This window comes from Coregonus lavaretus (genome assembly GCF_964263955.1).
Source record: "Coregonus lavaretus genome assembly, contig: HAP1_SCAFFOLD_752, whole genome shotgun sequence".
Taxonomy (NCBI): Eukaryota; Metazoa; Chordata; class Actinopteri; order Salmoniformes; family Salmonidae; genus Coregonus; species Coregonus lavaretus.
Genome location: NW_028158803.1, coordinates 196,446 through 223,921, shown reverse-complemented (window position 1 = coordinate 223,921; position 27,476 = coordinate 196,446). Strand labels below are relative to the sequence as shown.

Below are 27,476 nucleotides of genomic sequence, written 5' to 3'. Positions count from 1 at the left end.
ATCATTTGTGCATAGGTGCATATATATTTGCATGTATAAATGGGTGCATGTGTGTGTGCCATGCATGAATGTCTGTCTGAGTGTGTCGAGATCAGACAGTGACCAATGTGTCCAGCATTGGCAATCCCTTGTGTATCTGTTGACTGTGAATGAGGTCAGTTACCCCCCCACCACCACCACCACAGACTACCCGTCCCTGGGGTCTTGGAATGAAATACATTGGTTGTAAATAAAGTTGTGTGATTCAGGACAGGACGGGGGTGAGCTGCGGGTGCACCTGTGTGCAGTGGGCAGGCAGGCACCTTACAGCTGACATGCATTCATGGGTATCAAAGCAGAAAGCAACACCTGGGCTCAGACAGGACCCTGGACGGACGGGAGCAACTACGCGGAACAGTCCACCGTGGTGTCACAGGAGGAGGAGGAGAAAGAGAAGGAAGTGGGTGAGCATGGGAAATGCTGATGTACTACGTGCAGATTTCTGTGTCGGAGCTACAAAGACGAACAGAGCAGAACAGAACTGCTCGTCCAATATGAGAAACTAACTGGCCAGGTGCAACATCAAACACAAATATAATTTTATAGACCAAGGTGACCATTATGCTATGAATGTATGAATTTGCCAGACGGTAAGGTCATTATACTCAGTTAGAGAGAGAGAGAGAGAGAGAGAGAGAGAGAGAGAGAGAGAGAGAGAGAGAGAGAGAGAGAGTGAGTGAGTTTTCCTGCATTAAAGCCAGTGTAAAGGTCTCAGTCTAGCACGGCTGGCACAGCTGGCCTCAGAGAGGTACTTATTAAGGGTGAGTGGGATGTTAAAGCGCATCGTCAAACAGCTTGTAAAATCTTAATGCAGCTTAGGGACGACGCTGTAAAGAAAACAAACATTATCAACAACAACAGGGCATTAACAGAGTGGCCGTCAGACAGGCATAAGCAAGCCCTACACACACAATATTTATTCAAACAGAGGCATATGCAGCAATAAAAGCTATAAAATGCATATGCACTGAATAGAGGGAGGGCAGGGGGCAGAGACTCTGATGGGGTAAACCCATTGAAAACAGACCCCAGGAAGCAGGGAGTGAAAAGGGCTGAGGATGGGGGTGTGAGGGGATTGGAGGGGCGTATACACAGTCCTCCTCTCGTATAGATATTTACCTACAAGAAATCCATGTCTTCTTGGGCCTGATTTTCTCCTAAGGCTTGAATATCTTCTTTGGCTCATCATCTCTCCATCTACACCCCTCTATCACTCTTTCCCTCAACCCCTCTTCTCCGTTAGCCCTCTCTCCCTCTCCCGCCCTCTGTGCAGAGCTCTATGATAAAGAGCCCTAGGAGGTTGTTACAGTGTTCCAGTGTGTTTAGATATCGGCTCAGCTCGGCTCAGCACAGTTGGCAGGGAAGCCAATGACGCTACGTAATGTCTCGAATACCGGGCCGTGAGCGCTGCAAAACATCAAAGGGAATCGGGGCGGGCATCTAGGCCGCCTCGCCGTCGCTCTCACTGCAACCCATGACAAGCAAATCCCCTCAAGGTAAAGAGTCGCTCTGGGAGCTTAGTGAGAACCCTGCTACGGGTGTATAGAGGAGATATGTACTAACGGTGTAATCGTCATCAACGCAAACAGACTTATTCACTACGGAGTTAGCTAGAGGTAAGAGAGATGAGGAAGGGAGGGAGAGAGAGAGATAATTACTGTACATTTTTATTGTTTATTTCACTTTTGTTTATTATCTACTTCACTTGCTTTGGCAATGTTAACATACGTTTCCCATGCCAATAAAGCCCTTAAATTAAAATGAAATATATATATAAATAAGAGAGAGAGTGAGAGAGAGAGAGAGAGAGAGAGAGAGAGAGAGAGAGAGAGAGAGAGATAGCGAGAGAGAGATAGAGAGAGTGAGAGAGAGAGAGAGAGAGAGAGAGAGAGAGAGAGAGAGAGAGAGAGAGAGAGAGAGAGAGAGAGAGAGAGAGAGAGAGCGAGAGAGACTCAATAGGATTTCATCCACTCTAAAAGGGTACAGAATCTTCAGAGGAGGACAGGGCGTGTGCTTGTGTGTGTGTGTGTGTGTGGTTAATTATGAGAGGCTGTGTCTGTGTTACGCTAGTGTTGGCTCTACGCTGAGTGGAGATCTGAGTGCAGAGATACCAAACCATCAAAGCCTTTACTGTCCCTTGGCAAGGACCGGCCTGGAAAATCACGTTACACCCCTCTTTCCCAGAATGACACACTCACACGCACAGACACGCTCGTACACACCTTCATGGCAACAATGACAACACAGTTCCAGCGGCCTCACCTCAACTCCCAAATCCTACTTTTAGCAAACTCTGATTTCCCACTCCTAAGCCATAGTAAGTCATTTGTGTCGGATTCCCTGAAGGGAGAATGTGAAGCTTAAAGTAGACATCTTCTTCAGAGTCTGGGTTATGGAGATTGAATGGCTAGTTATGTTCCTATGGCCCTGAAACTAACTTAGAGAGAACGCATAGGGAGAGATGGGGGAAACAAGGCCAGCAAAATAACCTACCTCTGTTTGACTTCCAAACAAACGTTCAAGAATGAACCCTGTGAGGTTGACAATGACATGCAGCAGAAACAGGGCCCTGTGCTCAGTAGCTCTGTCATCGAGCAGATACCTAGGTTTTAAGTCTAGCAGATAGATACCTCTAAAGGTATTAACTCTATGTTTTATTCATGAATGTTCTTAGTGGAACGTATGTTGGTCTGCATCGCAACGCTCCCCTCGCTCTCTGACTACAGAGTGAGAACTGGATTATAACAGGGGATGTAAATAAACCTAAATCACATTTAAGATATTCCCTAATCTGTTGAGGGGATTAGGTGACGATACCCTGTCAGGCGCTGGGGGAGATCAAATGGAAACACAACAACAGAGAGAACAAGGCGGAGAGAGGAAGAGAAAATAGGATTTTTGTGTCGGGAGTTTGACTTTGAACAATATGTTAGTTTGCGCAGGCAGAGCTGAGTTGCAGTGAGGTGCAATATCGGGCCGCGGCAGAGAGGAAAATCCACCTTGACGGTAAACAAGGTAATCAGGTAAACAACAAAATTCCCCTGGTTACACCCTTCTCTCAATAAATACATTGTAAAGTGGTTGTCCCACTGGCTATCATAAGGTGAATGCACTAATTTGTAAGTCGCTCTGGATAAGAGCGTCTGCTAAATGACGTAAGTGTAAATGTATTGGGATTGAGGGGGAGAGAGACAGAGAGAGAGAGGGGGAGAGAGAGTGAGAGAGAGAGTGAGCGAGAGCGACAGAGACAGAGACAGAGACAGAGAAGGGAGGTTAGCGAGAGAGAGGTTTTTATGGAGGGCTCCACTACTGTCTAATACAATGCTGCTGTCCAGCATTGTTACCTCAAAGCCTGAGATAACGCTGACACAAGTTGATAATAGGTGGTTCACATTGACCCCTGCAGGTAAACAATCTAGACGCGGGCTGTGTAGTGCTAGGAAGAAGAAGAAAAAAAAGTGCACCCTGGGAGAGCCCCAGGACAGAGTTTGGTAAACCCTGCTCTAGAGGAGGCTGCCTCTCCTCTACTCTCCATATCAGGAGCCTGTGGCCGGGTGGCCAGGTCAACCATGTGTCTACTGGTGGAAAGAGCAGCCTGATTGTCATGCCCAAAAAGACAAACCTTTATAATAACACCTTGACTGCCTGTGACACGTGTCTACCATGCTCCAGGCTCTGCCTGTGTTATTCACATCTGCTCCTCTATCTGTGTGTGTGTGTGTGTGTGTGTGTGTGTGTGTGTGTATCTCTCTATCCTCATTTCCCCTCTCTTCCTCTCTGTCGCTCTCGCTCTCACTTTGTTGGTCTCACCTCTGTTTCTCCTCTCTCCCTCCCTCCCTCTCTCTCCCTCCCTCTCTCTCTCTCTCCCCTTCCCCTCTCTCCCTCCCTACATACCGCTTTGCTGTGCCTCTGCCAGTATGACCCAGGTTTTCCTCCTGTGGCAGGGACCATTCTCATTAGTACGCAGACAGCCCATAAAGGCCTGTGAAATATTCTCCCCCGAGCACAGACCCACAGCCCCCTATAAATCACCACAACCTCCACAGCCACAGAGCAGCCCACTGGCAAATCAATGGAAGGCTAGAGGCCCAAGCACTCACGTGCCATCCATAGGGGCCGATTGGGGTGATGGGATAGAGGGAGAGGGTAGGGAAGGAGGAGAGGATAGAGGAAAGGGTGAGAGAGGAGGGATTGAGGAGAGAACAAGGAAGAAGAGGAAAGAGGAGGGGTGAGAGAGGGAGGAGAGAGGGAGTAGAAAGGAGGATTAGATGGGAGGGGTACAGTGGAGAGAGGGGAGAGAGGGAGGAGTGGGGAGGGAGAGAAGTGGGGAGGGGGAGAGAAGATAGAGGGGTGAAATCAGTGAAAGGAGTGAGTGGAGATAAGGAGGGAGGGAGTGGGGAGAGCGAAGAAGGGAGAGAGGAGGAAGAGAGAGAGCATCCTGTTGATGATGAATGTGTCCTCATTTGGGAGAATGCGACAGAGATATAGAGAGATCTACAGGCTTCACAGCTCCCTGAATCTTTCCTTTTTCCATAATATTTGAGATGGTGAAAAGCACAGAGAGAGTAATGATCTTCTGTATCCTCAGGCAGACTCACACACACTTGCCTCTCAAGCTCTCACCCACTGAGACACACACAAATTGGATTATAACTATGCAAATGGTGAGTGTGAACTACACACAGGGTCTGTAGTACACATAGCCTCACATAAAATTACAACACACTGTGTCAATACAAGGCCATTATTCTAACAGTCCCACACACAGAGACATAGAGAGACAGAGACAGAGAGACAGAGAGACAGAGAGAGAGAGAGAGAGAGACAGAGAGAGACAGAGAGAGAGAGAGAGAGAGAGAGAGAGAGAGAGAGAGAGAGAGAGAGAGAGAGAGAGAGACAGAGACAGAGAGACAGAGAGAGAGACAGAGAGACAGAGAGAGAGAGAGAGAGAGAGACTAAAGGTACAGGTCTTCTCGGGTCCCGTTCCGAAATGGACCCAGGGCTTTCCTCCCCAGACCCTACTCGAATACATATATATTTTTAATATGGCGATCCGGTCCCAACGGACCCGAGGACAACCAGACCCGGCCCCATATAGACCCAGTCGGGTCCAGACACAGTCTGATCCAATGGGAGAGAGGGAAAGGCAATTTTTTTGCTACGTTATTAACTGAAGCTGTTATTGCACGAGCTAGCTGGGATAGAAAAACCGAGGAGCTCTAGCCGCAGCTGGGGGAGGGGCCATACAGTGTGTGTGTGGCTGAGTAGCAGGAGAGAGAGAGACAGCAGCAACCAAGCCGACTGGCACTAGTTACTAACTTCTAGCTGCCAAAACTAGGTTATTTATCATCCAATTTGACTGCATCAAACTGAGAAGTGAAGCTAGCAGGGTAGGCTAATTTAGGTTACATAGGCTGCACTTTCCCCCATCCTATCTGCACAATTACAACATCAACTCCATTCAGAGTATTCAGTAGCAGCCTGCCTGTTGGCTATTGGTCATTGTAGCCTTTCCTTCTCATTTAACTTTTAATTCCGTCATTTTAATTCCATCTTCCATTGATCACCTAACTTGCTTGCCACAGCACACACAGAGCCAGAGGCTAGTGCCGCTTTGATGTCTTATGATTGGCCGACAACAACAAGCTACACGCCCACTGTGGTGAAAATCCTGTGCAGCAGCATGAAAGAGACTATTTTCTCTCTATATCTCTACTGCATTCGGATCTGTACGGGTCCTTACTGGCAAATCAGTTATCATTTCTAATACTCGAGACCTGTGACAATCAAATCAGATCCGAGGGTCAACTACAGAATTTCAGACCCAGCCCGGTTGGGTCCCGGGTCGGGCCCCGGGTAATCGGGTTCGGGTGGACCCGTGAAGACCTCTACCCTAAGGCTACAACTGAACTCTACTATAATTACCTAACGCTACTGCAACACACAAACCCATTCAGAAAAGGAAGGTATTGGTACTGTAGTAGAACATGATACTATTGAAGACAGATATTCTTTCTGACATCACATCTCTGTGGCCTGTTTGTTCCTTGCCATGTATCCTATCCAACCAGTGTCATGACACTGGGGTCAGTTCCGCTACAATATGGTTCGGGTTACCAAGAGGAAAGCATCATCTCCTCCATAATAACAGGACCACGGACGGTAGTGCAAAGGGGGTGGGTTGATGCTGGGACTGCACAAGACACAACACAAACACACACAAACAAACAAGGTAGACACGCAGGAAACAAGGTAGCTCAGCTTGACGTTCCGGTGCAGCAGTACTGTAGGTGGATATGGCTCCCATTCTACCTGTCTCTGTGTGTCACTGTGGTATCCAGCTCCTCTGTCACAGTGAGGTGTCTCCAGCTGTCCTGCTGCAGTGTGTGTCCCAGAGGCACAGCCTGTCTCACAGGACAATCTGGAGTCTTCTCCATTGCACCTGCTGCCGGGGGGGCGAGTAACATTCCTATACTCCCCCTCTCCCTCCTCCCACATAAACCCTCTATTATTTTCTCCTAGACAGACAGACACCCACTTTGGGAGGTGTGTGTGTGTGTGCGTTTGCACTTGTGTCAGCACGTGTGTGTTCGTGTGTGCGAGTGGGCTAAATGCCAGAGCTGACTCATACGACACCTGTCTTTTCAACACACACATTTCTACCGGCATGATGTTTTTACTACCAGCTCAGAGGACTCATGTCAGCTTTGACCTAGAGCTAGTGTGGGTGTGAGACGTGCAGCCTCCTTGCATAACTCTACTCTTCTCTCTACTGAAGAGCTCTGAAGCATATAAAGCATAGCAGTCTTTTAAAATGGTTGGGAAGGTTTAATCTATCTGAGTGGTAGCACAGGATTCCAACAGGGTTAGGGTGAATTGATTAAGACCCTGCCCTCTGACCTGATGTGTTGCCATTAAAGTATGACCCAAGCTGGGCTAAAGCAGGGCTCTCCAACCCTGTTCATTTTACTTTAAAAAAACCAACATTTTAGTCATTTAGCAGACGCTCTTATTCAGAGCGACTTACAGTTAGTGAGTGCATACATTTTTTCATACTGGCCCCCCGTGGGAAACGAACCCTGCATGTTTGAGTCCAGGGTACGATGTGATATTTGGCATTTCTCCTGGCATTACTGTGTGCTGAGAGAGTGTGTGTTTGTCTGGGTCGAGCGTTACACACAGCGTGAGGCGTGAAATGTGCGTTAATGCCCAATCTGTGGACATCTTATCTCTGGCTACAATGTCTCTGTCTCAGACACACTCAGTTCTTTTGTGTTCCTGTGAGACTGAGACCGGAGCAGGGGCTGAGAATGGGCCAGGGGTTGAGAATGGGCCAGGGGCTGAGACCGGAGCAGGGGCTGAGAATGGGCCAGGGGCTGAGACCGGAGCAGGGGCTGAGAATGGGCCAGGGGTTGAGAATGGGCCAGGGGCTGAGACCGGAGCAGGGGTTGAGAATGGGCCAGGGGCTGAGACCGGAGCAGGGGCTGAGAATGGGTCAGGCAGGCAGTGGGGGGTGGGGGGTGGGGGGTGGGGGGTGGGGGGGGTGCTGAGCAAAACAACACTGCTTTGACACTGCAATAATAATGACCATACTTTAATAATAATGGCCTTTTTTAGAAAAGTGTTCTAAAATAAAAATTTAACTAAATACCAGGGTTGATATTCCCCGAAAATTAATTGTATTGCACTGAAATAACCCAGACAAAGTTTGAATCTTTTTCTATGTTTTATGTGTCTGTCTATATCTGTACTCTACACACACACACACACACCTGATAAGGAGGGGTGTGGCCTCCCTCCCCTCTCTGTCTCTCGGGGCAACAGGAGCGGAATCCCCTCTGAGGCTGGTGTGAACGACACTGGGAGGAGGAGAGACGCACAAAATACACCCAATCTAGCAGGACTTATTCTAATGCTGGAAAAGGCTTGTGGGTAATCCCTGTGGAGGGGGAGAGGGGCCTGGCACTGAGACTGAGACGGAGACAGAGACGGGTCATATTGGCAGTGGCGATAGGGAGATAGGGAGAGAGGTGTGCTGCCTGAGATAGGTGCAGGGCTGCCGGGTCAGTTTACTGGGCTAAGTTTGCTTCTTGGCAGTGTTGTGACCAGGCTTGAGGTGTGAGTGGGGATGGGGTCGGGCGAGGCAGGGAGCCCAGAGGTGGTGCGCTGGTTGTAGAGCACAGATTGTTATGGGGCAAGACAAAATGTCAGGGACCACTGCTCTTCTGGCACATTATTTTCTGTTTACCCGTATGAATTACTTTGCCCTTCTCTCCAACCCTCCCCTCTCCTCTACCCATATTCACTCCTCTCCTCTGTTCTCATCTCCTTTATTCTCCTCTCTCCTACTTTCCTCCTCTCTCCCCTGTCTTCCCTGCTCTTCTGTTGTGTTTTTAGCTGGCGATGTGGGGTTTGGGGAGCCACTGTAAGCAGTACTGGCATCTGCTGGAGAGCTTGGCGCACCGCCAGCGGGCATCGCTTTGGCAACCAGTCGTGCCATTGGATTTATCTCCAACCTGTCAGCTGATGCCCTTTGTGGGGGTAAGACGATTGGACACAGCCTCCTTGGCTTGGCCAGCCTGCTTGGCTTGGCATGGCACTGGCACTCTCCGCTCCTCTCTTCCAGGTTGTCTGCCATGCATGCCTTCTAAGACCCTGGCATTTTAAAGCACCAGGCATGTCACAGGAGACCTGGGAGCCAGCCCCATGAAATGCCACCCAGCTCTCGTTGGCTAGGGGATACAAGTCCCGAGGAAGAGAGAGGAAGAGAGAGGAGGAGAGGGAGAGAGGGAGAGAGGGAGAGAGGGAGAGAGGGACAGAAAGAGATATATAGAGAGAAGCTAAGTAGCTTATATGTAGAGGGATGACTAGGTAGAGGGCGAGCAGACGGGGAAACAGTCTCTTCCCAGTCTGGTTGGCAGGTTTAAAGTTGGAGAGGGAGAGGGGGGTCATGTTTGAGATGCTGGTTCTGGGGACCAGCATCTCTGTCATTGGCCTGTGTGTGGCACAGTGGGCCTATTTGTAATTGAGGGCACTTCCTTCAAATAACAAGATCAACTCACTTCAATCAGGACTAAGGCTATGTTTATAGATCTGTTGCAGTGTTGTGACACTAGAACAGCTCATTAAAAAACATATCTCTTTCCCAACGAGTGTTGTCACCAAATAGCCAATAATTCTAATCTGTAGCCAATCAATGTTAGACAAGCTTGTAAATGTCCCGCAATGCATAGGACAACAAGTAGGTGTGCACATGCAGTGCTGCTATTGGCTATGACATGGGGAGACATTAATCAATTGGCAACTATAACATAACTGTTCATCCAATTAGTTGCGTGACAAATGCTTAATTGATCATTTGCTGGCTGCCTCTTCAAATTTTGTTCATTATGAAATGACTAAATCAATTCAAATACCAATTAAGTCAGCTTTGTAGATATCAATAATTATCTCTATCAGACCATTCTTTTTCAATGTGTTCATACAATAATTTTACTATGAAAACAGTCAAGTTCCCATCCACTCAGCGGTGGCAATATGAACTCCATATCCACATTACATTGTAATAACTCCCAACACCTGCTCTGGTGACCCTATTTATAAAACATTTAGTGATGCCCTGGGGCGCCTCCACAATGCAATGGGGATCACATTTAGGCTACAGTACCTGCTCATGGACAGGTGTTATGCTACTTACGACAGTGTTCTTCATCGCTGTTATCAGAACAGTCATCGTCATCGTCACATCTCCAGAGAGTAGGTATGCACCTTCCGTTCTTGCATTGAAACTGACCAGTTTCACAATCCGTATCAGTATGAGTTCCTGCAGAAAAGAACAAGATAAACCCGTAAATAAAACAGTACAAAAAATATATATGTTTAGGTTTGGTTACAAAATATAGGTTGTGCGCCAGGGATATGTCACCAATTCATCACACAACAGCCACGCGCAACCCGCACAAGTGTTCTATCTTTGGTAGGAAACATTGTTATCAAATTGTTTGATGTTTAATTGATCCACTGATACAATCAGGTTTTAGAGAGTGTCATTGATACAATGTTGTTGCAACAAGGGTTGGATCCACTGTTACTAAGTGATGGTTAATTGATGCCTTAATACATTGTTTTTAGCCTACAACACGGTCTGGGGACAAACAACGTTGATTGCTCTCTATGATGAGCACAACATCCATTGAGAACAGAAAAGAAAAGCTAATGTCATTTAATTGGCAGAAGGTCTATATGGGAATTATTTACGTCTAATCATTTCAAATTGGAATGCAAAACTAGAACTGTTGGACTTTCGTGTAGCCTAATTGTTGTCTTTATTTTATTGTAGCCTAACCTATTTTTGTGAATGTTGACACCTTTTGTTTAACACAGTAAGAAATGTAATGCAGGCTACAACAGGCTTACAAGCCAACTCAAAATATCATGCTGATTGAATAATAGATCAACAGCGAGCATGCCCATGTATTGGATCAATTAGGAAATAATGGAAATACTACCCCTTCCACGTAGCCTGCCTTCCACGTAGCCTAGGCTACACGTTGTGCTCAAGCGGAGGTTTAGGCTACCTTCCATATGTCATTCATGCAATGCTGGCTACCTCCCGCGTATTGTCATTTAGTAGGCTGGGTAAAGAACAGTAAATACTGTTTTCATGACGTTGTAGAATAAGTAAACAACAGCAGAGCACAGATAACCTCCTTTGAAATAGTATTTAGTGCAGGTAAACATGAATTCCCTGTTGTGGTGACTATTGAAAATAAGGCGTGCATCAAGGCTATTCTACCTCTACGATGCTTGCTGGATAAACTGGCTGGTTCCGTTCTGTAACGTCGCTTCCCCATTCACCATTCGTTGTAATGAAAATTCCCTCTCCGATAATCAATGAGAAAATGTATTCTTACCTTGGGTGGAGTGGAGCTCCATTAGTAACAAATGTAAGAGCATTAGCTTCCCGACTTCTGTCCACATCTTTAAAAGAAGAGGTGAGTCGTCGTTATGTTGTTCATACAAATATACTTAAAGAAGCAAGCAGGCGCTTCCAGTCGCTATGCAATGCCACACTGCGCTCGCTTGCTCTGCTGCCTTGGATCAGTAGGCTCGGCTCGAAACACCCCTGCCTGCCTGCATCAGTAGCAATTTGAATCAGTGACGTTTATGGGCGGGATTGAGCCTGCGTTAATGTAATGAAACTGAACATTTTTGTCATTTAGCAGACGCTCTTATCCAGAGCGACTTACAGTTAGTGAGTGCATACATTTTCATACTAGCCTTCCGTGGGAAACGAATCCACCATGCTCTACCAACTGAGCTACAGGGGAACAAATGTAAGGCATATATCAGTCGATACACAGCTGCGAAGTGACCCTGCATCTTCAAAATATTAGAAATAATTTCACAGAAGATGTTCTCGATCTGTATATTCCCGGGAGATGAAGATGGAGTCTTTTCCTATAGCTTAGTAATAACCCAATAACCAAAATATTAGCATTGAAGTTTTCATTGAGCTGTGTGTGGCACTAGCCTACATTGATTATCAGACAACTTGTGATCAATTATGTCTATCAAATATATCTAAAATATATCTCACAACAATATGACATATGATATTGACAGTTTTTGTTTTGAATTTGAGAATCAAAAATACATCTACCAACAGTTAAAATTCAACACTTCAACTTTCACATTACTAATTGATTAGACTATGCAGATTGTATAATTGCTCAAACTCTCCATATCTATCAGACAATGTGGGTTGAAGTTTCCCTAGACACTCATCTGTACAGTAGAGATCAGCTGGGGCTTGACATGACATGAATTGGAGCAGAAGGGCTTAAAGTTACACACCATCCTTGCGGAGAGTCGTCAGTAGCAGTGTCAAATCAACTGTAAGAAGCCAAAATATGGGCCAAGTCTGGGCTGACACATTTATAGTAAAACAGTAATGAAGACATGACTCACAACAAGGGAACTGAAGCCCAACATGGTCAACAACCAGACACTGTGTTGCTTGCTCATTTTGAAAATCTATACCCGATGCAAATTGCCCTACAATATAAATTATATGCATATTGGTATACACAATGTGTGTATGTGAGGAGTATGTGTGTGCACACTGCATACTTATTATGCTGTTATTGTGTTTGATATGCCCTGGCTTCCTTGGCTTTGGGGTCCCTTAAGTCAATTAAAAAATGGCACTTATCCTTCTGCCTCATCCCGGTTGTGCATTCAGCTCAAGCAGGGGCCATTGACTGACTGTCTGTATGTATGTCTGTTTGTCTGAGTGACTGACACTCACAGGCACCTCCAGACCTGCAGGATGATTATTTCCCTCCCCTCCCAGGTTCTCTCTGTTCTGACTCACTTCACTGTTGGCCTATCTTGGCTCTCGACGGACGGTCACGTCCATCCGGAGATAACCAGCCAGTGGTAAGCACATTCTCCATCTCTACAGGGGTAGGGGAGGGGAGGGCTGAGCGGAGCAAAGGAGACGCTGCCAAACTCGTGACCCCAAAAACAGGAGAGATGTCTAGTCGATACTTGACGGCGCACCCACAGCCCATAGTGGAGACAAAGGGGATTTGAACATCAGTGCATCAAATTATTTGGCAGTGGAAGGCAAGGGCTAGAGCATGAGCGCACAGTCTGCACACACAGGAGCAGACACACACACACACACACACACATAGCAGGAGCTGTCAGCTATACAGTTTCAAACAAACCAACCCGGAGCCAGCTGCTTAAATCGCGGAGTGAAAACGACCCTGGCAAAACTGATAAACAAAACCCAAATAAACTAATTTCAGCAGCAATGGAGTGTGCCGCAGGCATATTTCAATATGGTTGCAAGAAGATCACTCCTCCTCGAGCTCCCAATGGTGTATGAGTAGTGGTATAAGCAGGGTGAATGAACCATATCCCTTTTATACCATATCCTAGTTTATTCAGAAGAAAACTCTCAATACACATGAGAATGTGCCATTTCTGCTATTGGCCCTGGTCAAAAGTAGTGCACTAAATAGGGAATAGGGTGCCATTTGGGAAGCAGACATTGATCTGTCTCTGTCACTCATCTATCCACCATGATGACTGTCATATATCAGTTTCGGCACATCGTGGTCCTCTGTAGCTCAGCTGGTAGAGCACAGCGCTTGTAACACCAAGGTAGTGGGTTTGATCCCCGGGACCACCCACACACAAAAACAAATGTATGCACGCATGACTGTAAGTCGCTTTGGATAAAAGCGTCTGGTAAATGGCATTTTATTATTATTATTAGCTCCATAGCTTTATGTTATCCAGGAGGTAGGCTGACTGACTGCTAGGGGCCTATAGCACAGATAGAGGAGAGAGGGATGGAAATACACAGTACAAGCTAAGCCCATGTCTATTTTTTAGCTAGGCTCATACGCAAGAAGAAAACAGTAATTTACGGTTGTACATTTGGATGTCCAGTTTTTGCTATGTATTCAGATATGTACTCCCAAAGCAGAACTTTACTCAATTTGGTTAAGTAATCTGGTTAAATCATTTGGGATTACAGGGCGCTACACCATTAAGGGGATCAGAAATCAGCGTTGTGCCCATGAAATGCCCTCGGTTGTGTTGGTACAAAGAGTATCTCATATCGTTGTGGATTTATCGTTGGATAATCTCCCCAGCAGCCACCCAAAACATGATGACTTTCAGAAACGGCAGGCTTTGTTAAATACCTTGTTAGATCTGTTTACACTACCCAAACAAACCGGAAACTATCACAGCAATGGACTGATTTAATCTTAGCAATCATTCATTACCACAAATTCCACCAAAAGTGATGTGTTTAGTAGCATTTTCGTTTCTCCTGCCTGAATTTGGTTTTTAGAGATAAGAGTTAACACAGAATGAAGAAGAAAAACACTAATTCCATCCATTGATAGTGTTGTGTTATTCTTTCTCCTCATTCTCCTTATCTCTCAAGCATCTGAGTCAATTTCACACCCAGCCTCTCGGCTGTTCAAATTAAATACAGAATGCATCCTATTCTCTCTGCCAGATAATGCAGTGTAGAATATGTTGTTTCTCTCCTCCCTCTAACATCAGTATTCCACAGACATCCGTGTGGCTCAGTTGGTAGAGCATGCTGCTTGCAACGCCAGGGTTGTGGGTTTGATTCCCATGGGGGACCAGTGCAAAAATGTATACACACACTACTGTAAGACGCTCTGGATAAGAGTCTGCTAAATGACTAAAATGTAAAAATTGCATAGCCTGCTGGGCTGAAGCGACATATACAGTACATTTGGTTGAAGAGGAGAGTGTGGCATTGCTTATTCAAATTGGCCTCTCTGGTGAAGGGAGATACTGGGAAGAGGGGAGGTTGGAGGTGATTGAGGGGAAGTGGCAATGAAATAGCCAAGTGTCCTTTGCCCTTCTGACCTACTGTGCTTGATCCTAGCTCCCCTGAGAGAGTGTGTATGCATGGGCTCCTGTAGGTGTGTAAGCAATCTAAATATGTGAAAACTGTGTTTCTATGATTTGTGGTTAAAAAGGTCATACAAAAATGCTTCTCTGTGCAGCCTGGCCTCAGAGCCATACTTTACGTATTTCTGAGCACTTCCAAGACATATGATACCTACTTATGGTCTAGTTACTTTAGACAGAAATTAAAGTAGGGAGGTTGGTCGGGGAGGATGGATGAGCGTTACCCGCGATTGTCTATCAATCCAAATGTGTTTGAATCGTGTCAGGCACAACTGTAGCATTTTAGCTAGCCCTTCCCCAAAAACGTATTCTAAACTTAACCCAATTCACCTAACCTGCTGTGTAAATTCATCTAACCTGACGTTTTAGTTCTCCTAACCTTTTACATAACTGATCCTAACCTTTGTCCTTAGCTCTAAACGCCAACATAAATTCTCCCCATAATTCTCCTTTGTTGTTACATCTCAACAAGCAACCTGGTCTCAGTGAAAGATGTATAATACTTCCTCCAAGACTTATGGTAAATTACTTAATTCAATTTGAATGCTATTGTACGACCGGGTAAGATGTATGGTACTATACCTCCTATAATTTGTATGATATTGTACTACTGCTATTCCATTCATAATGTAATCTCTCTGTCCAATCAGTAAACAGAACAACCCAAGGGAAGGAAGAGGAAATAACAACATGCGTCGTTGATGTTGTCTTGGATGCGTCGTATCCTCGGAAACCCCTCACAGGTTTGTTAGTCTCTGCCAAAACTGCTGCAATGATTCAAATCCATGACAGAATCACCTTGAGGAGAGCTACCTTTAGAATTAGGAACTCAACCATCACAATGCTGCCGTCTGTCTGTCTGCCACCGTGTTACAGAGAAGCACTAGCACAGCAGGCATGCATGAGAAACCAAGCTGCCACTAGTTCACAACATACCTATAGACAGAGCTGTAGGGTCAGCCGAATAAAGACTATAGAAACTGTAGGAATAACCTTTTAAACAAATTAATCTGTCATTACCATACCATAGCAGCCTTCTACATACACATTATACTTTAATTCCTTCTAGAAAATCTCCATGAATATCAGAAGAACAGTCTTAATTGAAATGGCCGTCCGGCCAGCCTCGCCACAGAATGGGGATGCGCCGTAAATGGCACCCTACCCCATTTTATATTGCACTACTTTTGACCAGGCTGGAAGTACTACACTATATAGGGAATAGGGTGCCATTTGGGATACAATCTGTGAATGCAGCGGTAGTGGTGGCGTCAGCGCCGGGGAGGCGAGGGGGGGGAGGGGGGGGGAGGGGGGGCGAGGAGAGGTGAGCGATAATAAAGCGGCCGGGTCAGACCAGAGCGGCTCTGGCGGAGTGTAATGATTAATCTACAATGGGATTGAGAGAAGAAATCAGAGCCTGCCTCCTGAAGAGAGCGAGAGAGAGAGAGAGAGAGAGCGATAGAGAGCGAGCGAGGAAAGTGGCTAACAGCTGGATGTATAAAAGTAAGTGATGTCACTCCACCCACTGTGGTCTAGTTTGTGTGTATGTGTGAATGTGTATGTGTGTGTGTGTGTGTGTGTGTGTGTGTGTGTGTGTGTGTGTGTGTGTGTGTGTGTGTGTGTGTGTGTGTGTGTGTGTGTGTGTGTGTGTGTGTGTGTGTGTGTGTGTGTGTGTGTGTGTGTGTGTACGCGCGTATAAGGGGATGAAGATGGGGCGGGCAAACTTTTGTGGTCTAGCTTGTGTGTGTGCGCAGGTGTGTATGTGTATGTGTGTGCACGTGTGTGTACTGTATGTATGTGTGTGCAGGATTGTGTGTGTGCGCAGGCATCAGATTTGCCCCTGGGGGATATACATTGAAATCAATGTGCATTTTTCACCATGTAAGGTACAATTAAAAATGTGAAAACGTCCCTCTTGGTCCGTGTGCTGGGATATAAGGGAAAAGGGTGTATTCTTATTTATCAGGATGCCTACACCTCTGATGTTACTACAGTAGGTGGCAGCATATACCTCTCCAACCCAGCTCCTCTTTAAATATTCAATTTCTCCTTATTTGAAGTGTAACTCTTGCAGGAAAACCACATCTACTGACAATCTCTTTAAATGTTCAAGAACCTTATGCTTTTTTTGGCCCTCATGAAACCCATGCAGTTTCCATGTAATAAACTGGATTTTGTTGGCCTTTCTTGTATAGACTAAAAGTTAACCTTGTCTGTTCAGTCTGTCATTGAAGAACCAGATAAAACATTTTAGCAGACATGTCATATGAGGGCGGTGGACATCCCATGGATATGGAAGAGTCATAGTATGAATACATAGTTATTGTACACTTTACATATATAGAATGTGTGAACATGTAGGCTGGGCAAACATTTAGCAAAGAACAGGTGCTTTGCATTTGTAGGTCTTTTAAGCTCCTACTCCTCCCCTAGTGTACCAAAAGTGTATGGATTATGTCCATTGTAAATACATTGGAGAAAGACCGCCACTTAAATACTGTGGTCAGTTTGGAATACCTTGTGAATTAAAAGTATAGTGGCTGGTGGGGCTCTACTTGGGGAGAGTGGGTCCACCGAAAGACTGAAGTGAGATGAGTGGAGGCACCACACATACTTCAGTCCCCTTCCAGCCCCCCCGTCCCGATCCCTCGGAACAAGCCCATCTCCACTCTCACCAATAACCACCATTGGATCTTAGGTATAATAACAAACAAGGAATAATAATGACTTGACATCCTCTTCTATTTTGGCCAGAACTCTTACTCATTTTAGAGCAGGTTTGCAAGTCACAAAAATAAATACTATTACAGTACCAGTCAAAAGTTTGGACACCTTCTCATTCAAGGGTCTTTCTTTATTTTTACTGTTTTCTACATTGTAGAATAACAGTGAAGACATCAAAACTATGAAATAACACATATGGAATCATGTAGTAACCAAGAAAGTGTTAAAAAAATCTAAATATATTTTATATTTGAGATTCTTCAAAGTAGCCACCCTTTGCCTTGATGACAGCTTGGCACACTCTTGGTATTATCTCAACCAGCTTCATGAGGTAGTCACATGGCATGCATTTCAATTAACAGGTGTGCCTTGTTAAAAGTTCATTTGTGGAATTTCTTGAGCCAATCAGTTGTGTTGTGACAAGGTAGGGGTGGTATACAGAATATAGCCCTATTTGGCAAAAGACCTAGTCCATATTATGGCAAGAACAGCTCAAATAAGCAAAGAGAAATGACAGTCCATCATTACTTTAAGACATGAAGGTCAGTCAATCTGGAAAATGTCAAGAACTTTTAATGTTTCTTCAAGTGCAGTCGCAAAAATCATCATGCGCTTTGATGAAACTGGCTCTCATGAGGACCGCCACAGGAAAGGAAGACCCAGAGTTACCTCTACTGCAGAGGATACATTCATTAGAGTTAACTGCACCTCAGATTGCAGCCCAAATAAATGGTTCACAGAGTTCAAGTAACAGACACAGCTCAACATCAACTGTTCAGAGGAGACTGCGTGAATCAGGCCTTCATGGTCGAATTGCTGCAAAGAAACCACTACTAAAGGACACCAATAAGAAGAAGAGACTTGCTTGGCCCAAGAAACATGAACAATGGACATTATACCGGTGAAAATCTGTCCTTTGGTCTGATAAGTCCACATTTGAGATTTTTGGATCCAACCACCGTGTCTTTGTGAAACGCAGAGTAGGTGAACGGATGATCTCTGCATGTGTATATCCCACCGTAAAGCACGTGACACTGTCTGTGATTTATTTAGATTTCAAGGCCCACTTAACCAGCATGGCTACCACAGCATTCTGCAGTGATACGCCATCCCATCTGGTTTGGACTTAGTGGGACTATCATTTGTTTTTCAACAGGTGTCACGTCTCCTCCCGTTGCTCCCCTCCGGCACTCTGTTTCGCCGGTCTACTGAGCCACGGGTCTCAGCGCACCACCTCGGCAAACACAGGAATGGAAACCCAACGCACCCTAATCACCTCCAGCACCTCATCACCACCACTATATAGCCCTGGACTGTTAGTTCAATGTTGTGTTTTTATTTTTTAGGGGGTAGATCAGCTTTAATATTGCAGATAGATTGTAACTTCCATCAATGAAATTGTCTGCATCACTTCCAATCCCCCATATGTTTTTTTTTTTACACACACACCTTCTCTCTCTTTCCTACCTAGCTGCTAAAAACCTCCTCTCTCCTCTGCCTTCTCCCCTTTTTTCACAGCGATACATGTAGTATTGTGCGCCGCCCCATGGGTCTCCCGGTCACGGCCGGCTACGACAGAGCCTGGATTCGAACCAGGATCTCTAGTGGCACAGCTAGCACCGCAATGCAGTGCCTTAGACCACTGCGCCACTCGGGAGTGTATACATAAATAAATAAATAAATAAATATGCCATTTAGCAGACGCCTTTATCCAAAGCGACTTACAGTCATGCGTCCATACATTTTTGTGTATGGGTGGTCCCAGGGATCAAACCCACTACCTTGGCGTTACAAGCGCCGTGCTCTACCAGTTGAGCTACAGAGGACCACATACATACACATATACATACATACATACATACATACATACACACACATATACACATACATATACATACATACATACATATACATACATACATACACATATACATACATACACACATACACATACATACATACATACATACATACATACATACATACATACATACATACATACATACATACATACATAAACATATACATACACATACACATACGTATACATACATACATACACATATACATACATACATACATATACATACATACATACATACATACACATATACATACATACATACATACATATACATACATACATACACACACATATACACATACATATACATACATACATACATACACACATACACATACATACATACATACATACATACATACATACATACATACAATGGGGGAAAAAAGTATTTAGTCAGCCACCAATTGTGCAAGTTCTCCCACTTAAAAAGATGAGAGAGGCCTGTACTTTTCATCATAGGTACACGTCAACTATAACAGACAAATTGAGAAAAGAAAATCCAGAAAATCACATTGTAGGATTTTCTATGAATTTCTTTGCAAATTATGGTGGAAAATAAGTATTTGGTCAATAACAAAAGTTTTTAAATACTTTGTTATATACCCTTTGTTGGCAATGACACAGGTCAAACGTTTTCTGTAAGTCTTCACAAGGTTTTCACACACTGTTGCTGGTATTTTGGCCCATTCCTCCATGCAGATCTCCTCTAGAGCAGTGATGTTTTGGGGCTGTCGCTGGGCAACACAGACTTTCAGCTCCCTCCAAAGATTTTATATGGGGTTGAGATCTGGAGACTGGCTAGGCCACTCCAGGACCTTGAAATGCTTCTTACGAAGCCACTCCTTCGTTGCCCGGGCGGTGTGTTTGGGATCATTGTCATGCTGAAAGACCCAGCCACGTTTCATCTTCAATGCCCTTGCTGATGGAAGGAGGTTTTCACTCAAAATCTCACGATACATGGCCCCATTCATTCTTTCCTTTACATGGATCAGTCGTCCTGGTCCCTTTGCAGAAAAACTGCCCCAAAGCATGATGTTTCCACCCCCATGCTTCACAGTAGGTATGGTGTTCTTTGGATGCAACTCAGCATTCTTTGTCCTCCAAACACGACGAGTTGAGATTTTACCAAAAAGTTATATTTTGGTTTCATCTGACCATATGACATTCTCCCAATCCTCTTCTGGATCATCCAAATGCACTCTAGCAAACTTCATACGGGCCTGGCTTAAGCAGGGGGACACGTCTGGCACTGCAGGATTTGAGTCCCTGGCGGCGTAGTGTGTTACTGATGGTAGGCTTTGTTACTTTGGTCCCAGCTCTCTGCAGGTCATTCACTAGGTCCCCCCGTGTGGTTCTGTGATTTTTGCTCACCGTTCTTGTGATCATTTTGACCCCACGGGGTGAGATCTTGCGTGGAGCCCCAGATCGAGGGAGATTATCAGTGGTCTTGTATGTCTTCCATTTCCTAATAATTGCTCCCACAGTTGATTTCTTCAAACCAAGCTGCTTACCTATTGCAGATTCAGTCTTCCCAGCCTGGTGCAGGTCTACAATTTTGTTTCTGGTGTCCTTTGACAGCTCTTTGGTCTTGGCCATAGTGGAGTTTGGAATGTGACTGTTTGAGGTTGTGGACAGGTGTCTTTTATACTGATAACAAGTTCAAACAGGTGCCATTAATACAGGTAACGAGTGGAGGACAGAGGAGCCTCTTAAAGAAGAAGTTACAGGTCTGTGAGAGCCAGAAATCTTGTGTGTTTGTAGGTGACCAAATACTTATTTTCCACCATAATTTGCAAATAAATTCATAAAAAATCCTACAATGTGATTTTCTGGATTTTTTTTCCTCATTTTGTCTGTCATAGTTGACGTGTACCTATGATGAAAATTACAGGCCTCTCTCATCTTTTTAAGTGGGAGAACTTGCACAATTGGTGGCTGACTAAATCCTTTTTTCCAAAGAACACCATACCTACTGTGAAGCATGGGGGTGGAAGCATCATGCTTTGGGGCTGTTTTTCTGCAAAGGGACCAGGACGACTGATCCGTGTAAAGGAAAGAATGAATGGGGCCATGTATCATGAGATTTTGAGTGAAAACCTCCTTCCATCAGCAAGGGCATTGAAGATGAAACGTGGCTGGGACTTTCAGCATGACAATGATCCCAAACACACCGCCCGGGCAACGAAGGAGTGGCTTCGTAAGAAGCATTTCAAGGTCCTTGAGTGGCCTAGCCAGTCTCCAGATCTCAACCCCATAGAAAATCTTTGGAGGGAGTTGAAAGTCTGTGTTGCCCAGCGACAGCCCCAAAACATCACTGCTCTAGAGGAGATCTGCATGGAGGAATGGGCCCAAATACCAGCAACAGTGTGTGAAAACCTTGTGAAGACTTACAGAAAACGTTTGACTTGTGTCATTGCCAACAAAGGGTATATAACAAAGTATTGAGAAACTTTTGTTATTGACCAAATACTTATTTTCCACCATAATTTGCAAATACAATGTGATTCTCTGGATTTTTTTTCTCATTTTGTCTGTCATAGTTGACGTGTACCTATGATGACAATTACAGGCCTCTCTCATCTTTTTAAGTGGGAGAACTTGCACAATTGGTGGCTGACTAAATACTAAATACACATATACATACACATATACATACATACATACATACACATATACATACATACATACATACATACATACATACATACATACATACATACATACATACATACATACATACATACATACATACATACATACATACACATATACATACATACATACATACATACATACATACATACATACATACATACATACATACATACATACATACATACACATATACATACATACACATATACATACATATACACAGACACACACACAGTCGTGGTCAAAAGTTTTGAGAATGACACAAGTATTGGTCTTCACAAAGTTTGCTGCTTCAGTGTTTTTAGATATTTTTGTCAGATGTTACTATGGTATACTGAATTATAATTACAAGCATTCCATAAGTGTCAAAGGCTTTTATTGACAATTACATTACGTTTATGCAAAGAGTCAATATTTGCAGTGTTGACCCTTCTTTTTCAAGACCTCTGCAATTCGCCCTGGCATGCTGTCAATTAACTTCTGGGCCACATCCTAACTGATGGCAGACCATTCTTGCATAATCAATGCTTTGTCAGAATTTGTGGGTTTTTGTTTGTCCACCCGCCTCTTGAGGATTGACCACAAGTTCTCAATGGGATTAAGTTCTGCAGAGTTTCCTGGCCATGGACCCAAAATGTTGATGTTTTGTTCCCCGAGCCACAGTTATCACTTTTGCCTTATGGCAAGGTGCTCCATCATGCTGGAAAAGGCATTGTTCGTCACCAAACTGTTCTTGGATGGTTGGGAGAAGTTGCTCTCGGAGGATGTGTTGGTACCATTCTTTTTCATGGCTGTGTTCTTAGGCAAAATTGTGAGTGAGCCCACTCCCTTGGCTGAGAAGCAACCCCACACATGAATGGTCTCAGGATGCTTTACTGTTGGCATGACACAGGACTGATGGTAGCGCTCACCTTGTCTTCTCCGGACAAGCTTTTTTCCGGATGCCCCAAACAATCGGAAAGGGGATTCATCAGAGAAAATGACTTTACCCCAGTCCTCAGCAGTCCAATCCCTGTACCTTTAGCAGAATATCAGTCTGTCCCTGATGTTTTTCCTGGAGAGAAGTGGCTTCCTCGCTGCCCTTCTTGACACCAGGCCATCCTCCAAAAGTCTTCGCCTCAATGTGCGTGCAGATGCACTCACACCTGCCTGCTGCTATTTATGAGCAAGCTCTGCACTGGTGGTGCCCCAATCCCGCAGCTGAATCAACTTTAGGAGACGGTTCTGGCGCTTGCTGGACTTTCTTGGGCGCCCTGAAGCATTCTTCACAACAATTGAACCTCCTTGAAGTTCTTGATGATCCGATTAATGGTTGATTTAGGTGCAATCTTACTAGCAGCAATATCCTTGCCTGTGAAGCCCTTTTTGTGCAAAGCAATGATGATGGCACGTGTTTCCTTACAGGTAACCATGGTTAACAGAGGAAGAACTATGATTTCAAGCACCACCCTCCTTTTAAAGCTTCCAGTCTGTTATTCTAACTCAATCAGCATGACAGAGTGATCTCCAGCCTTGTCCTCGTCAACACTCTCCCCTGTGTTAACGAGAGAATCACTGACATGATGTCAGCTGGTCCTTTTGTGGCAGGGTTGAAATGCAGTGGAAATGTTTTGGGGGATTAAGTTCATTTTCATGGCAAAGAGGGACTTGGCAATTAATTGCAATTCATCAGATCACTCTTCATAACATTCTGGAGTATATGCAAATTACCATCATAAAAACTGAGGCAGCAGACTTTGTGAAAATTAATATTTGTTTCATTCTCAAAACTTTTGACCATGACTGTACAGTTGAAGTCGAAAGTTTACATACACCTTAGCCAAATACATTTAAACTCAGTTTTTCACAATTCCTGACATTTAATCCTAGTAAAACTTCCCTGTCTTAGGTCAGTTTCTCCCGAGTGGCGCAGTGGTCTAAAGCACTGCATCGCAGTGCTAGCTGTGCCACTAGAGATCCTGGTTAGAATCCAGGCTCTGTCGTAGCCGGCCGCGACCGGGAGACCCATTGGGCGGCGCACAATTGGCCCAGGGTAGGGGAGGGAATGGCCGGCAGGGATGTAGCTCAGTTGGTAGAGAATTATGTTTACAACGCCAGGGTTGTGGGTTTGATTCCCCCAGGGGGCCAGTATGAAAAATAAAAAAAGAATGTATGCACTCACTCTGGATAAGAGCATCTGCTAAATGTCAGTTAGGATCACCACTTTACTTTAAGAATGTGAAATGTCATAATAATAGTAGAGAGAAAGATTTATTTCTTTCATCACATTCCCTGTGGGACAGAAGTTTGCATACACTCAATTAGTATTTGGTAGCATTGCCTTTAAATTGTTTAACATCGGTCAATCATTTCGGGTAGCCTTCCACAAGCTTCCCACAATAAATTGGGTGAATTTTGGCCCATTCCTCCTGACAGAGCTGGTGTAACTGAGTCAGGTTTGTAGGCCTCCTTGCTCGCACACGCCTTTTCAGTTCTGCCCACACATTTTCTATAGGATTGAGGTCAGGGCTTTGTGATGGCCACTCCAATACCTTGACTTTGTTGCCCTTAAGTCATTTTGCCACACCTTTGGAAGTATGCTTGGGGTCATTGTCCATTTGGAAGACCCATTTGCGACCAAGCTTTAACTTCCTGACTGATGTCTTGAGATGTTGCTTCAATTAATCCACATAATATCCTTCCTCATGATGCCATCTATTTTGTGAAGTGCACCAGTCCCTCCTGCAGCAAAGCACCCCCACAGCATGATGCTGCGACCACCGTGCTTCATGGTTGGGATGGTGTTCTTTGGCTTGCAAGCAACCCCCTTTTTCCTCCAATCATAACGATGGTCATTATGGCCAAACAGTTCTATTTTTGTTTCATCAGACCAGAGGACATTTCTCCAAAAAGTACGATCTTTGTCCCCATTTGCAGTTGTAAACCATAGTCTGGCTTTTTTATGGCAGTTTTGGAGCAGTTGCTTCTTCCTTGCTGAGCGGCCTTTCAGGTTATGTCGATATAGGACTCGTTTTACTGTGGATTTAGATACCTTTGTACCTGTTTCCTCCAGCATCTTCACAAGGTCCTTTGCTATTGTTCTGGGATTGATTTGCACTTTTCGCCCCAAAGTACGTTCATCTCTAGGAGACAGAACGCATCTCCTTCCTGAGCAGTATGATGGCTGTGTGGTCCCATGGTGTTTATACTTGTGTACTATTGTTTGTACAGATGAATGTGGTACCTTCAGGCGTTTGGAAATTGCTCCAAAGGATTAACCAGACTTGTGGAGGTCTACCATTTTTTTTCTGAGGTCTTGACTGATTTCTTTTGATTTTCCCATTATGTCAAGCAAAGAGGCACTGAGTTTGAAGGTAGGCCTTGAAATACATCCACATGTACAACTCCAATTGACTCACATGATGTCAATTAGCTTCAATTAGCAATTAGCAATTAGCAATTAGCTTCTAAAGCCATGACATCATTTTCTGGAGCTGTTTAAAAGGCACAGTCAACTTTGTGTATGTAAACTTCTGACCTACTGGAATTGTGATACAGTGAAATAATCTGTCTGTAAATAATTATTGGAAAATTACTTGTGTCATGCACAAAGTAGATGTCCTAACCAACTTGCCAAAACCATAGTTTGTTAACAAGAAATATGTGGAGTAGTTGAAAAACGAGTTTTAATGACTCCAACCTAAGTGTATGTAAACTTCTGACTTCAACTGTATATACATACACACACACATATACACACACATTTATACACACATATATATACACACATATATATATATATACACATATATATATATATATATATATATATATATATATATATATATATATATATATATATATATACACACGTGTATATATACACACGTGTATATATACACACACATATATACATATACACATATATACACATACCTATACATATACATACACATATACATATCCTTTAAAAAATATATATTTCCCTTTATTACTTTCCAACCCCACCACCCCTTCCCAAATTTTAGTAAACTAGTGAACATCAATGCTTAGGCCTCTACTTCAAGCTTATACATACTATATACATTTGATGGACACAGTCAATTTTACAATAATTATATTTTGTTTGTTTTTACTTCTGAACTTCCTCTACCCTCAACCTCTCCGATCAATTTCATGATGTCCATCCGGTTTGCTTCGATATGCCATATCTTTCTAACTGTGCGCTTTCACAAAAGCTCTCAACCTATAACCTATATACTTATTATGGACACAGTATACTTACATTATTCGTTTTCTTGTTGTTATTAGTTGTTGTTAGTTGTTAATAGTCCCATCCTTCAGCTCCATTCAACACCTCCCATCTGTCTCTTAACACCATCCATATTGGATTTCTATTTGCCATATCTTTTTCAACTGTACTGTGATGTTTCACAAAAGTTCTGAACCCTTCTATTCTATAATAATATAATATGCCATTTAGCAGACGCTTTCATCCAAAGCGACTTACAGTCATGTGTGCATAAATTTTTACGTATGGGTGGTCCCGGGGATCGAACCCACTACCCTGGCGTTACAAGAGCCATATTCTCATTGTTTCTACAGATTGTAAATTGAAAATGAAAATGTTTGCTAAAAGTATTATTATATTATTGATCGATTGACTATGACTTTTCAGATCACCAAGTAATGCTATCTGCAGGGTTAGCTCCAGATTGCAATCCTTTAGCCATTCCTGGACCTGTAAATATTGCAATCCTTTAGCCATTCCTGGACCTGTGTCCAAAAACAAGCCACAAATGGACAGTACCAAAACAAATGATCTAATGATTCTGTCTCTTCGCAGCAAAATCTGCAGAGCTGGGAAAATTGTATCCCCCATATAAATAACATTCTGTTGGTAGCAAGAATTTTATATAATAATTTAAATAGAATTTTTGAATCCGTCATTATCGCAGATTTTCCGTCACTAATTTCAAGATTCGCCTTAAACTCTTTTACATCATTACTGACCAACTCTAGTATGCCCAGTTTTTTATTTATCAACTTCAACAGGTTGCTTTCCACACTTACCAGTACCAGTGGTGAAAAGCATAAATCATCTGGATCAGTCGAGGAGTCGCGTATTCTCTTGGAGATTGATTCTCCTCGTTTATCTTCCGTCATGTTTGGGTGTTGCGTGTTGTTGTAATGTTTGTCGATACATTTCTCTAGCCTTATAATTTATTTTGTGTTATTATCCAGATTGAATGTTATTACCATCAAATATATGAAATGTTAATATTTAGTCTAATTCAGTCTCCCGAGTGGCGCAGTGGTCTAAGGCACTGCATCGCAGTGCTAGCTGTGCCACTAGAGATCCTGGTTCTAATCCAGGCTCTGTCGTAGCCGGCTGCGACCGGGAGACCCATGGGGTGGCGCACAATTGGTCCAGGGTAGGGGAGGGAATGGCCTGCAGGGATGTAGCTCAGTTGGTAGAGCATGGCGTTTGCAATGCCAGGGTTGTGGGTTCGATTCCCACGGGGGGGCAGTATTAAAAAGAATGTATGCACTCACTAACTGTAAGTTGCTCTGGATAAGAGTGTCTGCTAAATGACGTAAATGTAACTTACTGATGTTGAATATTATGTTTTTATCTTGAGGTGATTTGTACCGCTGTGTATTCAATACGCCATCTTGTGTGTAATTGTTAGCGTCGTGTCGTTTACTCTCTTTGTTATTCTCTCTCATTATTAAG

At 44.0% G+C, this 27,476-nt stretch overlaps 1 protein-coding gene across 1 annotated transcript in view; it reads left to right on the top strand.

Moving 5' to 3' along the window:
• Positions 1-322: 322 nt before the first annotated feature.
• The window catches only part of LOC311123568 (low-density lipoprotein receptor-like), a gene marked incomplete at both ends in the record, with an annotated part of 216,636 nt that continues 189,482 nt past the window's right edge, over positions 323-27,476 (top strand). Inside the window, 2 exons of the mRNA XM_084197810.1 lie at positions 323-439; positions 7,295-7,538. Coding sequence (XP_084053936.1) covers positions 323-439; positions 7,295-7,538 — 361 coding nt within the window. The remainder of the gene's footprint in view (positions 440-7,294; positions 7,539-27,476) is intronic.